The 12,583-nt window shown below is 39.3% G+C and overlaps 1 protein-coding gene across 6 annotated transcripts in view; it reads right to left on the reverse strand.

Annotated features, from left to right (window-relative positions):
• LOC113406374 (protocadherin-9) overlaps positions 1 to 12,583 on the reverse strand; it is an 883,162-nt gene that overhangs the window by 704,574 nt on the left and 166,005 nt on the right. For 2 of the 6 annotated variants that reach the window (XM_026651042.1, XM_026650964.1), the window contains exon 2: positions 3,421 to 3,433. The exons of the other annotated variants lie outside the window; for them this stretch is intronic. In XM_026651042.1, the coding sequence (XP_026506827.1) occupies positions 3,421 to 3,433 (13 nt within the window). The remainder of the gene's footprint in view (positions 1 to 3,420; positions 3,434 to 12,583) is intronic. 6 annotated transcript variants of the gene reach the window in all.

Genomic DNA, 12,583 nt, shown 5'->3' on the forward strand with positions numbered 1-12,583 from the left:
TTTTCCTTCCCCCCAACAGGTATTACGACAAATGAGCATCATTGAAAATTCTTGTGAGCTTTAAAAGGGAAGATAAATGTACAGTTTTGTAGGAGGTTAACACTATTTCAAGAGTAACAAATGGGTGTGTAAGATATGTGCAGCTTAACTTCCTTCACTGTTGCATGCATTTTGGTAGCAGCTCTTTACAGAAAGCCTGCTGAAATGAACGGAATGTTAGGGGGATGTAAAAGGTGGGCCCCAATAATTACAGACAAAAATCCTGTGTTGAAAGAATATTAAGGTTGCAAAATTGAGTACCCAAAAGTTTGAAAATGTCTGAATTAAAGTTGCCAGTGCACCCTTAATTCACCACCCTTGTGCATATGTATTATCATATAGTCTTTAATTACATGATCACAAGCTATTTTTTCCACAGGACCCCTGTTTCTTTCAGTGCACAGGTTGCTGAATGGGTAGCTATTCAATTTTTTTTTCTCCTCATCGTTGTCAAAATTGTCAGCAAATTTGGGGTGCCAAATTTGAGAAGTCATGGGCCTGACTTTTCAGAGTACTTAGCATCGCATAGCACTTCAGAGCACAGCTCCCATTATTTCGGTTACAGATGTGAGTGCTCAGTATTTCTGTAAATTAATGCCCAAGTGTAAGTGTCCCAAGCTGCGTACCCAGTACGTGAGGCAGTTAGTGACGACCTGTGAAAAATGTGGTTTATATTAGGGCTGTCGATTAAACACCGTTAACTCACGCGATTAACTCAAAAAAATTAACTGGATTAAAAACATTAATCACGCTGTTAAACAATAGAATACCAATTGAAATTTATTAAATACTTTTGGATGCTTTTCTACATTTTCAAATATATTGATTTCTATTACAACACAGAATACAAAGTGTACAGTGCTCACTTCATATTATTTTTATTACCAATATTTGCACTGTAAAAATGATAAACAAAAGAAATGGTATTTTTCGATTCACCTCATATAAGTACTGCAGTGCAATCTCTTTATTGTGAAAGTGTAACTTACAAATGTAGATTTTTTTTGTTTGTTTGTTACATAACTGCATTCAAAAACAAAACAACATAAAACTTTAGAGCCTACAAGTCCACTCAGGCCTGCTTCTTGTTCAGCCAGTTGCTAAGACAAACACGTTTGTTTACATTTACAGGAGATAATGCTGACTGCTTCTTATTTACAATGTCACCTAAAAGTGAAAACAGGCATTCACATAGCACTTTTGTATCCAGCGTTGCAAGGTATTTACGTGCCAGATATGCTAAACATTCATATGCTCCTTCATGCTTCGGCCACCATTCCAGACGACATGCTTCCATGCTGATGATGCTCGTTAAAAAAATAATGTGTTAATTAAATTTGCAACTGAACTCCTTGGGGGAGAATTGTATGTCTCCTGTTCTCTTTTATCTTCATTCTGCCATATATTTCATGTCATAGCAGTCTCAGGTGATTACCTATCACATGTTGTTTGATTTAAGAACACTTTCGCAGCAGATTTGACAAAACACAAAGAAGGTACCACAGCACTTGACTCAAGGTTTAAGAATCTGAAGTGCCTTCCAAAATCTGAGAGGCACAAGGTCTGGAGAATGCTTTTAGATGTCTTAAAAGAGCACACACTCCAATGCGGAAACTACAGAACCTGAACTTCCAAAAAAGAAAATCAACCTTCTGTGGTGGCATCTGACTCAGATGATGAAAATGAACATGCGTCAGTCCACTCTGCTTTGGATCGTTATCAAGCAGAACCCATCATCAGCATGGATGCATGTCTTCTGGAATGGTGGTTGAAGCATTAAGGGTCATTTGAATCTTTAGTGCATCTGGCGAATAAATATTTTGCGATGCCAGCTACAACATCCCATGCGAACGCATGTTCTTAAACAAGACGTGGGCAGCATTATCTCCTGAAAATTGTAATCAAACTTGTTAGTCTGAGCGACTGGCTCAGACTGACTGAGTAGACTTGTTGTTTCTTAAGTTTTACATTTTTATTTTTGAATGCAGTTATTTGTTGTACATAATTCTACATTTGTAAATTACACTTTCACAATAAAGAGATTGCACTGCAGTACTTATATGAGGTGAACTGAAAAATACTATTTCTTTTGTTTTTTACAGTGCAAATATTTCTAATCAAAATAAATATAAAGTGAGCACTGTACACTTTGTGTTCTGTGTAGTAATTGAAAACAATGTATTTGAAAATGTAGAAAACATCCAAAAATGTAAATGAATGGTATTCTATTATTGTTTAACAATGCGATTAATCATGATTAATTTTTTAATCGCACGATTAATCACAATTCAATTTTTTAATCGCTTGACACCGTTTATATGACTTGCCTAGTATAATACAGCAGCCATGTGGCAGAGGCAGAGATAGAATCTAGTTCTCCAGGGGAGCATTCAACTGCCCTAGGCATTAGACCATCTTGTCTCTTCCTGCCATTCCCTGCTACATTTACTACACACTTTCCAACTTATGCAACAAATGTGGCAGGGGTTCTATAGACAACAAGCCCCTTCATTAGACAAACCTCACTCATCCCCAACCTTCAGCTCCTATTTCCCCCTTCCCAGCTATTTTCCCCTGCCAGCTTCTGCCTGTTCTCTCTCCCCCATTCTTCACTCCTCCTCATTCCATCAGGCTGCTGCCTCCGACTCAAGCTACATGCTGCTTGGGCATGAACAGGGGGAGTTCCCAGAGCACAGGAGACTCTTCCCACTCTCAGTACTGGTGTCCCACGGAGACAGACAACAATATCCGGGAAAAACCTTACTGAATTATGTTTAAGCATTTTAGGAGTTCATTGTATTAAAAAAACACAAATGTTTAAGTTCTATTGAGGGATTGTATTTAATTCCACGGGGGAGGAGGGCCACAGCCCTCCAGGAACTAAGAACAGTGGGGGGTGATTAGGCAAATTCCCTCAGGTTGTAACATCTTCAGAGTGCTACAACCACCTGAAGAGAGGCTAACAAATGGCAAACTGGATTCTTCAGGGACCAGGGAAAGAAAAGATTTTTCATTAAACAGCCTGAGTTAAAACTGACTCGGGGCTGTCTTTCTCATCCAGTAACCAGACGGGCCCTCTGGCCCAACGGGCCGCCCAATTTAGGAGAAGAGTTGGCAGGTCTTCAGCCCACTGAGACCCACAGGACTTAAGGCAGGTTCTGAGCTGAAGCTGTGATGAACTTGTGACTACAGGAAAAAAAACAGTGTAGGGTTTGAGGTGCTAGTCACCAACCAGAGCCCTAGGTTGGAGTTGGGGTGATCTCTGCTAAGCTTATTAACATACATGTAGGTTTGTTGCTTGTTTTTAATATCCTTTCTCTGTAATGCTTTCACCTTAAAAATAAAAGGTTTTGCTTAGAAAGGGCTGTGTGGTAACTTAACTGTGACAATTACACTATGATGGTCTCTGAGGAGAGAAGCAAAGCAGTGGGCTGCTTAGGCAGTCTGTCTTTTGCAAGGGAATTCATAGTAGTCAAGGAACTGTGTAGCCTGACAGGAGGAATCACTCTTGTCTTTATTTTGCTGGAACAGAGCAAGTTCAGTGTGCTGAAATGACAGAAGTACTGCAGGAAAAGTGTGGTCTATTTTTGCTTTCACTGTGAACAATCCTGCAATGGCCAAAGGGCCGATGACCTAGTAGGTATATTCTGAGATGAATTCTCTATTGATTTACAACATGTGCATGTCAGTGGACACAATAGAGGACGTACCACATGAAGGTCAGCACAGAATTCTCCTCTTCATCTTGGATTTTTGGACTGGGCTTAGTATCATTATGCAGCCTTTTAGGAGTTTTTAACAACTCTCTCACAAGGAGTTGAGCAGCAACTATACCAGTCAGAAGGGAGAGAGAGGGAGACATGCGTCTCCACCCAAGAGAAGCAACAGCCGATGAGGCAGAAGCCTAGAGTGGATACACTTACAGGACCATAAAGGGGGAATACTGATGTTGTTGCCCTAAACTGTGACACCCACCCCCACAGAGGCTTCTGGGAATTGGAAGGAGTTATTGAAGGGGAAGTCCTGCTCAGCACTTACAGCCCTGGGATGCAATATGCTCAGTTGCTCTTTTGGGATGGTGCATGAGAAATCTGGCTGGAGATAGGAGCATGTACTGGAACATGCTCAGTACAAATGGAGTCCTCAGACAATTTAACTGCCAGACTCTAACAAATCTCTCCTGAGATTTTTCAGATAATTAGAACTCGACAAAATTTGGGTGAACTTTCACAGAAATGGCAAAAGAGACATTCCCCACAGCCAAATTTCAAGTCCCTGATACAAAACATGGAGTCCCCAGAGCTTCTCTGCTAAACTTAAATTATTTTTAACATGGGCAAAATGAGATTTTCCCTAACCGACCGCATTCTTGTTTCAGCTAAAAGGAGCCATTTAGTTTCCAAAAAAATTCAGCCTCAGGTAGACACTCTGTATGGAAATTTTCAACCCAAACAGTTTAGGTTTGGAGAAGTCACAAGCAACTGAAGACAGGGTCTCATAATGGAAAGTGTTGAGCAAAATTCATCATATGTGTCATTATCTACACTTCTATAACAAATAAATAAATAAAAATAACATAATTCGCTCATATAGATCCATTTCCTGGATCTACTTAATGTAATAAACTCACATACCTCATATGATGTACTCTGTGGTAGTGAATAAGTTAAGACATTTTAAACAAGCTCAGCAGGCAAAATTACTGGACTCTGTGGGCCTGATGAAGTATACCCTGGAGTTTGCCCGAGTGAGGGCAGCAGGATCAGGCCTAAATTCTTATTCTTCATACTTATAGAGGATTAGCTGAACCTCTAAAGCTACCACTCCATCTGCTTTGTTACCTAATCCCACTCTCCTGGAGATACCACCTACTCTATTGTTCCGATAAACACTCCGTGCCAGCTCTGTTCTCAGCAGACACTGCCAAGTATGCCAACCCCCTTCAAATTCTCTGTGGTAGATTTGGGATGCTGAATGTAGCCTTTCAGGTTTTAAGATGATTTAAAGGGAAAAAAGGGTTAGGAAATGTGACACTATAAAAATGGCAATATTCTTGGTGTTCTGTTTATCCTATCAGTCATTGTCCAGAGCTAAGTGGTTCTTTGTTTTGCTCCATTCCATCCCATCCACTTTCAAGAAAGACCAGTTAGGATTGTAACGTGAATCAAAATGCTTTAAAATGTTCAACAATTGTGAAATACTTTTATATGTAGAAAAAGAAAAGCTGCTTTCTCCCCTACCTAGCATAATGTTTTCTGGTAATTGTCTGAAATAGATGTAAGGGCAGAATTCACTTCCTTGAAGTATGCGTTTGGGTCTGAATCCAAAAAGCTAAAGGACTAAAATAAGGAAATCAATTCCTGCCAACGTGTCCCAGAAAAGCTCCAGCTAAATGAACTGATGTAATCTCAGCACAGGATTTACAGTTGGCAACGACAAAGGAATTCTCATTATTTCCAGAATCTCAAGGAAAGAGAAGGAGCTGGTTTGAAACACGAGTATTTGTACATAGTAGAAATCAGAGATTATTGATAAGGCATGGACCAAACTAATACTTTGTTACTTCAACCCTGACTGCATCTCATACTGCCTCACTCAGGCCTCATGTGATCAAAAGCAAAATAAGCGCCAGATAGTGAAATGCAGACAAGTAAACAAAGTTGATAGCTAAAAAGATATATTAAAAGTGAACAATATGAGTGGATAATCTCTATCTACAGCAAATGTACATCTATGGATGACCGGGTACAGTGTTTCCTTTCATGGGCAAAACATCAGAGTGAAATATTACAAGCTAAACCAATAGTTTTTGCACTGTCCAATTTTGCTGCCTCATCAGGCTCAAGACTGACATCAGGACTTTTATTGCTTGGCTGGTTAGCAAAGGAGCCCAGCCTCCAAACCACAAAAGGACATAGTGCCTCCCTGTCATACCAGACCACACTCTCAGCTTGTCTTTCCACACATTTCCTGGGGCATGAGCAGCCCTATTCACCAGAGATCCTTGTTATCTATTCCCACCAGTCTGTGAGAGGGAGACACAACTCTTCGGCAGCATGGCCTTAAATGATACTTATGAGGGAGAATCCCAAACGCTTGTCTACACAGCAAACATGCACTTGTTTAAAATCAGTTCTTAATTTGATTTAAACCAATGCAACCCCCCACACAGACACTGCCTTATATCGATCTATCTTATGAGTGTCCACACTGGGACATTGCCCCAGTTTAACTAAATTGATTTAAAAAAAACACATCTTTGAACTTGTAATAGCAGCAATGTCTGAGATAGATGATTGGATCTCTGCATGGAAAGGGAGGGCCCTAAGTGCTACTCACAGGCAGTTAAGTAGATACAAATTTTTTCCCCTGTTCCTCTTCTACGGTAAAGCATTTCAGCAAATGGGAAAGCTTAATAATATTTTTACAAAAGGGGGAAAAGCATTTGTAATTCGTTGCAACACAAGCACAACCAGGTGACATATAATCAAGCATCTCTAGACTGATGTATTAAAATGCTTTTCTGCCAACTCATGCCCTGCATCTACGATGTAAGAATTCTCCCTCATTTCTTTTTTTTTATTATTTACTCATGCAGATCATTATGACCCATGCAAATCATTGTGATGTTAGATGATAATATAAAGTCCTTTCCAGCACAGCAAATCTTTTCCTTGAGCATATAAAAGGTTTGTTCATTAAGCACTAGAACAGAAATTATTCCTCAGTGAAAGAGAAGGAACAGGTACACTGATTCATCTATAATAACCTGTAGGGAAGCCAGTGAATCAACAGCATTTGCTTCTTCCAATAATCAGACTTCAGGAAAAAAAGAGAAAGAAAAATACTTATACAATTATTCTATAAGAAAAAGCAACCTGTGTATGCACCATCTGAACTTTTCTTTGTCTCCATTCTGTACATGGATGGTTCTCCCCACTCTAACGTTAACCTTTGAAAACAGTTCCATCTGGTCCTAACTATTAAAGAGTAGCATCCTCCGTTCAACAGCAGCATATTCAAAATTGAAAAGCCTTCATACTCCTCTAGATTAGAAAACAGTAGACTGGAAAATTGCAGGAGATTGGTTTTCATAGGCCCCCTGTTTACAACTGCTGTCTGTAACAAGACAGCTATGACTTTCTTTGCTAAGGAGCCTGCTTGTGACAAGTGTCCAGCTACAAGAGAGAACTTTTGGCTTGCCCCAGTAATACACCTACAGCACTGTCTTTCTTCACCCTCACCTCTCCCCTGCCCCCATTTTTTTTATTATTGTTATTTTAGCTCAGGAAATCAGACTAAATACCATTAAAGAGACTAAAATGTTAGCGGTACAAGAAAAAAAATATTATGAGCAGAAAAAGTTGCCCAAGTAGTAGCAAAATAAAAAGGAATTATTATAAAAAATCCTCTCATAATCAGATACTGCTTTATCACATCATATGCATTAAACTTCTCTGAACTGATGTCCTTTTCATCCTAATGTACTAAATTAAATATCTGTTCCTTGTAGAATTTGATTCATCTAAACTAGATTAAAATCAAATCATGTACAAAATCAATTTCACTTAAAGTACAATAATCCTAGCCCACTGAGGCCCCCTTCTAGTAATCACAATAAATGCTGCCTCTCCCCTGAGGGCCACCCCTTCTTTCTTTCCCCTAGCCTTTCACTGGATGCATAATTTTCATATCCCATTATAAATTGTGACCTTGTATATCTTATTCATATCTTGTTAGAGCAACTTGGCCAAGAAGCTGGAGGCGAGACAACCTCATTCAAATATTCCTCCAGGGTTTTCAGGTCAAGTGATTTTTTTAAATTGGGATTGGTATAAACCTCAAGGGATTTCTTGATTTAAGAAAGAACTACAAATATTTAAGCTGTCTTGGGGGGATTATGCTGACATTGGATCGTGGGATTACCTCTCCTATAAAACTCAGGGGATTTGGACTGGTTCGGCGTCTCATCAGGAAATTGGGCAAAAAGGGTTCTTACACGATGTTAATCAGATATTCAATCACTCTTTACTGTAAGCGCCTCAAAAGGTAGCCAACAAATGAAAAAGAAAAAAAGCACTGGTTGGCAGATCTCTCTGAGACAGAAGTAATCCTCCAGCATGCAGTAATACTTTGCCTTTCATGTCATCATGGCTCCTCCCAGTAATAATGAAATTAATTTCTGAAAAAAGCTGCACACTGGTACCTCCCAACAACCTCAGGACTGTTAGATTTGCTGGTGCTCACTACCATGAAGGATGCATCCAACTAAACACTAATACTAATCATTAAGACCAGTTGGCACTTCTACTGCACTGCACCTGTCATCTGAGCATCTCAATGCACTCTACATTATTAATTAATCCTCACACCAATCTTGTGAGGTAGGAAACTATTATTTCAGCTCATGTGCTTGGAGCTGTCAGAGGACTTTAGAGATAAGCTCCACAGCCTGATTCAGAACTGGACTCTGTAACCATACAGCTCTGAGACAAAGCTCACAGTATAGTTGAAACATGTTAAGAATTGCTCTTTTATTGGTTTCGCAGTTCTAACAGTTTCCTTGACCGGGCATGAATAGCTGTGAAACTATACCTTTCTCCTCATGATATATATATATATATATATATATATATATATGGGAGAACTAGGGGTCATGGTGGGAGAAACACCAGGAGTTAAGAACACTTACCTGCTAGAAAGAAGGAGCTGTAGTAAGCAGCAGCCAGTTGCAACGTGGCCATAGAAGGATTTTAGTTGCTTGGTTCTGCCAAATATAACAGGCCAGCCCCAGAAGAGCATGCTGGGAAAAAAGTTCCTATAAGTGGGCAAACTTTCACTTAGCCAAAGTTAGCAGGAACTAGGAAGTCATTCTTAGGAATGAGGTGTGTCTGTGTTGTGCCTGTCATAAATGGAGCTGGGCGAATAAATAATTTTTCAGTTCAACCAGCAAACTGAAAAACCAGAAAAAATGGTTCCAAAAATGTTTGGAATTTGTCAATAAACCACAGGCATTAATTTCTCCCTTTAAGCCACTGGAGAAAGCATTTGTCTGGGATACAGGAAAATTAGGCTTGAATCCCCACTCTAAAACAGGGACTTGAACTCAAGCCTTCTATATCTTTAGATAAGTATGCAAACTACTATGTTATACGGATGCTCTCATTTGAGCCTCTTGAAGCAGTTCCACTTTGACTAACTACTGGGCCAAAGAGCAAACAGCTGTACAATCTGCTGAGTAAGCATTCACATGGGAGGAGAGATTGATTCAAATCCCTCCTTTGAATCAGGCAGAGAGATTTGAATCCATATCTTCTACTTGCTAAGTGAGTACCTTAATCCGCAGACTATAGAGTTAGTCGCACTTGCTGTCTTCAATTAATATTGAAGTATTTCATAAAAAGTGGAACAGCTTCAACAGGAGAGATTTCCACCCCTCCTCCCTAGAACAGTCTATAGCCTGGTGGTTAGGCTGCTGAAACAAAATGCAATTTTAAGTCTGTGCTCTAAAGTATAGCAGTTTAAGCCTCCACATCCTAGTTAAGTGCCCTCATTTGTGGTCCCCTGACTATTAGGGAGAACACAGACACTTTGCTAGCCTGGAAAAAGGGTGGTTGTTTTTGTTTTTTTTTTAATCCAACCAAAAGTAATCTGGGCAAATTCTCGAACAGTTTCAGTTCAGCCGAAACCGCATTTTTTGGCCAATAAACTATTGGTCCGGAAAATGTCACTCTTTCTACTTACTATAGGGATTCTTCCTCCTTCTCCCCATCCAATCACCTCCTCCCCAGAAGGACTATGCTACACTTCCATTATAAAACCATGTATTAACTAAAAAAAGAGATAATCCATACCATAATTTGTTCATCAGGAAACAAAGAAATCTCTGAACAGGAAAATGGTATACTACAGTTTTCCTGGAGCTTTGTCAACGACAGTATGGAGAGATGTTCTTGTTTCAAAGGAACATTTTTTTTGCCTCCCTTCCACGCAATGCATCATTAGAATCATCTCTCCCCTTTCTTCTAGCTGTATAACCTCACATACTGGGGAAGGATAGCTCAGTGGTTTGAGCATTGGCCTCCTAAACCCAAGGTTATGAGTTCAATCCTTGAGGGGTCTACTTAGGGATCTAGGGCAAAATTGGTACTTGGTCCTACTGGTGAAGGCAGGGGACTGGACTTGGTCCCTTCCAGTTCTATGAGATAGGTATATCCCCAGTTCAACATGCTGCAAAAGATTCCAAGACTAGGTTCAAACTGTAGAAGTTAAAGTAGTCTGGGTTATAATGGGATACTCAATCATATGGCTGAATTTTTTAAAGAACTCTGATAGGTCTAACTGATTGAAACATCTCTCTATCAATGAGAAATAGTCTACATCACATCTCTTCACAAATCAGAATTTAGCTATATTGGTCAGTTTAAAAAAAACAGACCATTTTTTTATGTATCTTTTTTAAGGAAGCACAGGTTAATGTACAATTTCAATGTGTACTGAACATGGATGACAGGCGACACTGGGAAAAAGAACTCTAACTAAACTTGACAGAAAACTGCTTTCCATTCACTCATGGAGAGATTCCAGCATCACTGACAACAAGCCCTGCTGATTGGGGTCAGTCACTTTTCAAGCCAAAGGGAACCATCTTTTCTAACTTCACTCACAGTCTCATAACTCCTTTATAAATAAACATACCAGAAAAAAAAACAGAGAAAACTAGCAGTAACAATGCAAACACCAACCAACAGCACAATAGAATCTGCTAAACTGCAGCGATGATGTTCATGTGCTAGGATGTCTGGAGAGGAAAGATTCAGTCTCTTTCATACAGATGAAACAAGCTTTATATGCACCATGTTATAACTTTGAATGGTTTGGTAATTTTATGAGTACATCTGCATTATAAACGCTAAGCACCAACTAAGAAGCCTCTAACTTTTTAGGCTCACACAAGAATGACTACAATGGAATGTGTAGGATGTTCAACGAATGCAGAGATGGAAGTTGTAAAATGTTCTTAGAAACAAAGAGGGTCATATTTTCTTACTGAATCTTCTAGAACCACGTACAAGCAAGTCCTCACTCCACTCCAAACAAAACAACACAGAATAATTTTTAAAAGTCACTCTGCTAGGGGACAGATATTAACAAAAATATGACTGCAAATAATACTAAGCCTTTCTTCTAGGGCTATTGTTTGTACCAAACCTATTGACTAGATCCACCTCCCTTATACCTTGGTGGAGCAATAAGTTAGCTGTACCAGTGAGTGAACAAACCCCAGTTAACACTTTCTCAGCAGCTCAACATCTGTAAGAGGTTGTTTCAAACAAAGAGTCCCAGCCCATTACACTCCTGTGAAAGACATCTTATTTACAGTAGTGAAATGTTGCAAACAATTCCCACTTTTGTTAACAATGGTGGAGATCCACCAGTGGTAGAAATGTTGTGAGCCAATAGCTGCTGCCAGCATTTTAAGCACTGTGTTAATGAGACCAGAGATAGACAAAGTGTTTAAAATTTTGGTGGGTCATCAATGCTAAACAACACTGCTAATGCCGGAGGAGCTAAACTAGGGATTGGCAACCTTAGGATCCCTTGCCGCTTCCCACAACCCCCATTGGCCTGGAACGGCAAACTGCAGCCAGTGTGATCTGCGATTGGCCTAACCTGCAGACACTGCAGGTAAACAAACCGTCCCGGCCTGCCAGCGGATTTCCCTGATGGGCCGCGTGACAAAGGTTGCAGATCCCTGAGCTAAACTGTGTAGACAAGGCTCATAATAATATCCAGCAGCTCCATTTATTTATACTGTGACTCAAACAGTTCTGATGACATTTGGAAATGTAGCAGTCCTTTCCCAGCATTGGCAAGGTAATGGATAGATTAATAGCTACTCTGAAATTCTGCCTGGTGTTGGAAAGGTGATATTTTCTATCATGTCAAAGAATATGTTTCATGTTTTCTTACTGACTAAACCAAATTTATTAAAGTCACCAAAGTAAGTGTTTTCATTAAAATCTAGTCATCATATCTCTTTAAAAAGATCTCCAAATAAATTTAATCACCTACAGAACAATCTTCAGTTAATTTTCCAAATGCTTTGTTAACATTTTACAGTTGTGGGGATGCTTTGATGTTTCTCCTTTTTATGAACTTGCATCATATAAAGCTGTTGGTTTCACACTTAATACCCCCTTTTTAATGCATATTATCGTGTTAACTGGTAGCTAATTTGTTTTTGATTGTTGGAATTATATTTTCAAAGACTTTTAATCTTTTTGACAACGTTTTTCCCAGCCTGTTTACACAGCAAAAGTTTTGATCTCCTAAAATGATGTTCCTCTTTATAAAATTGTTCTCCCATTTAAAGTCAGTGGCCTCTACTGTCACAAACAGTACTGCATTAACATAAAATTGAAAGCAGCTCAGCATTCTGTGTAAAGGTTTAGTCCAAAATGATTCTATAGCAGTAAAAACTGTGTTGGATCACAAGCATAGCAAACATGGTTTTATTCCCAAAATATTATTGTCCAAATTT

This window comes from Terrapene carolina, unplaced genomic scaffold (genome assembly GCF_002925995.2).
Source record: "Terrapene carolina triunguis isolate 2854851 unplaced genomic scaffold, T_m_triunguis-2.0 Scaffold17, whole genome shotgun sequence".
In the NCBI taxonomy this organism is placed as follows: domain Eukaryota; kingdom Metazoa; phylum Chordata; order Testudines; family Emydidae; genus Terrapene; species Terrapene triunguis.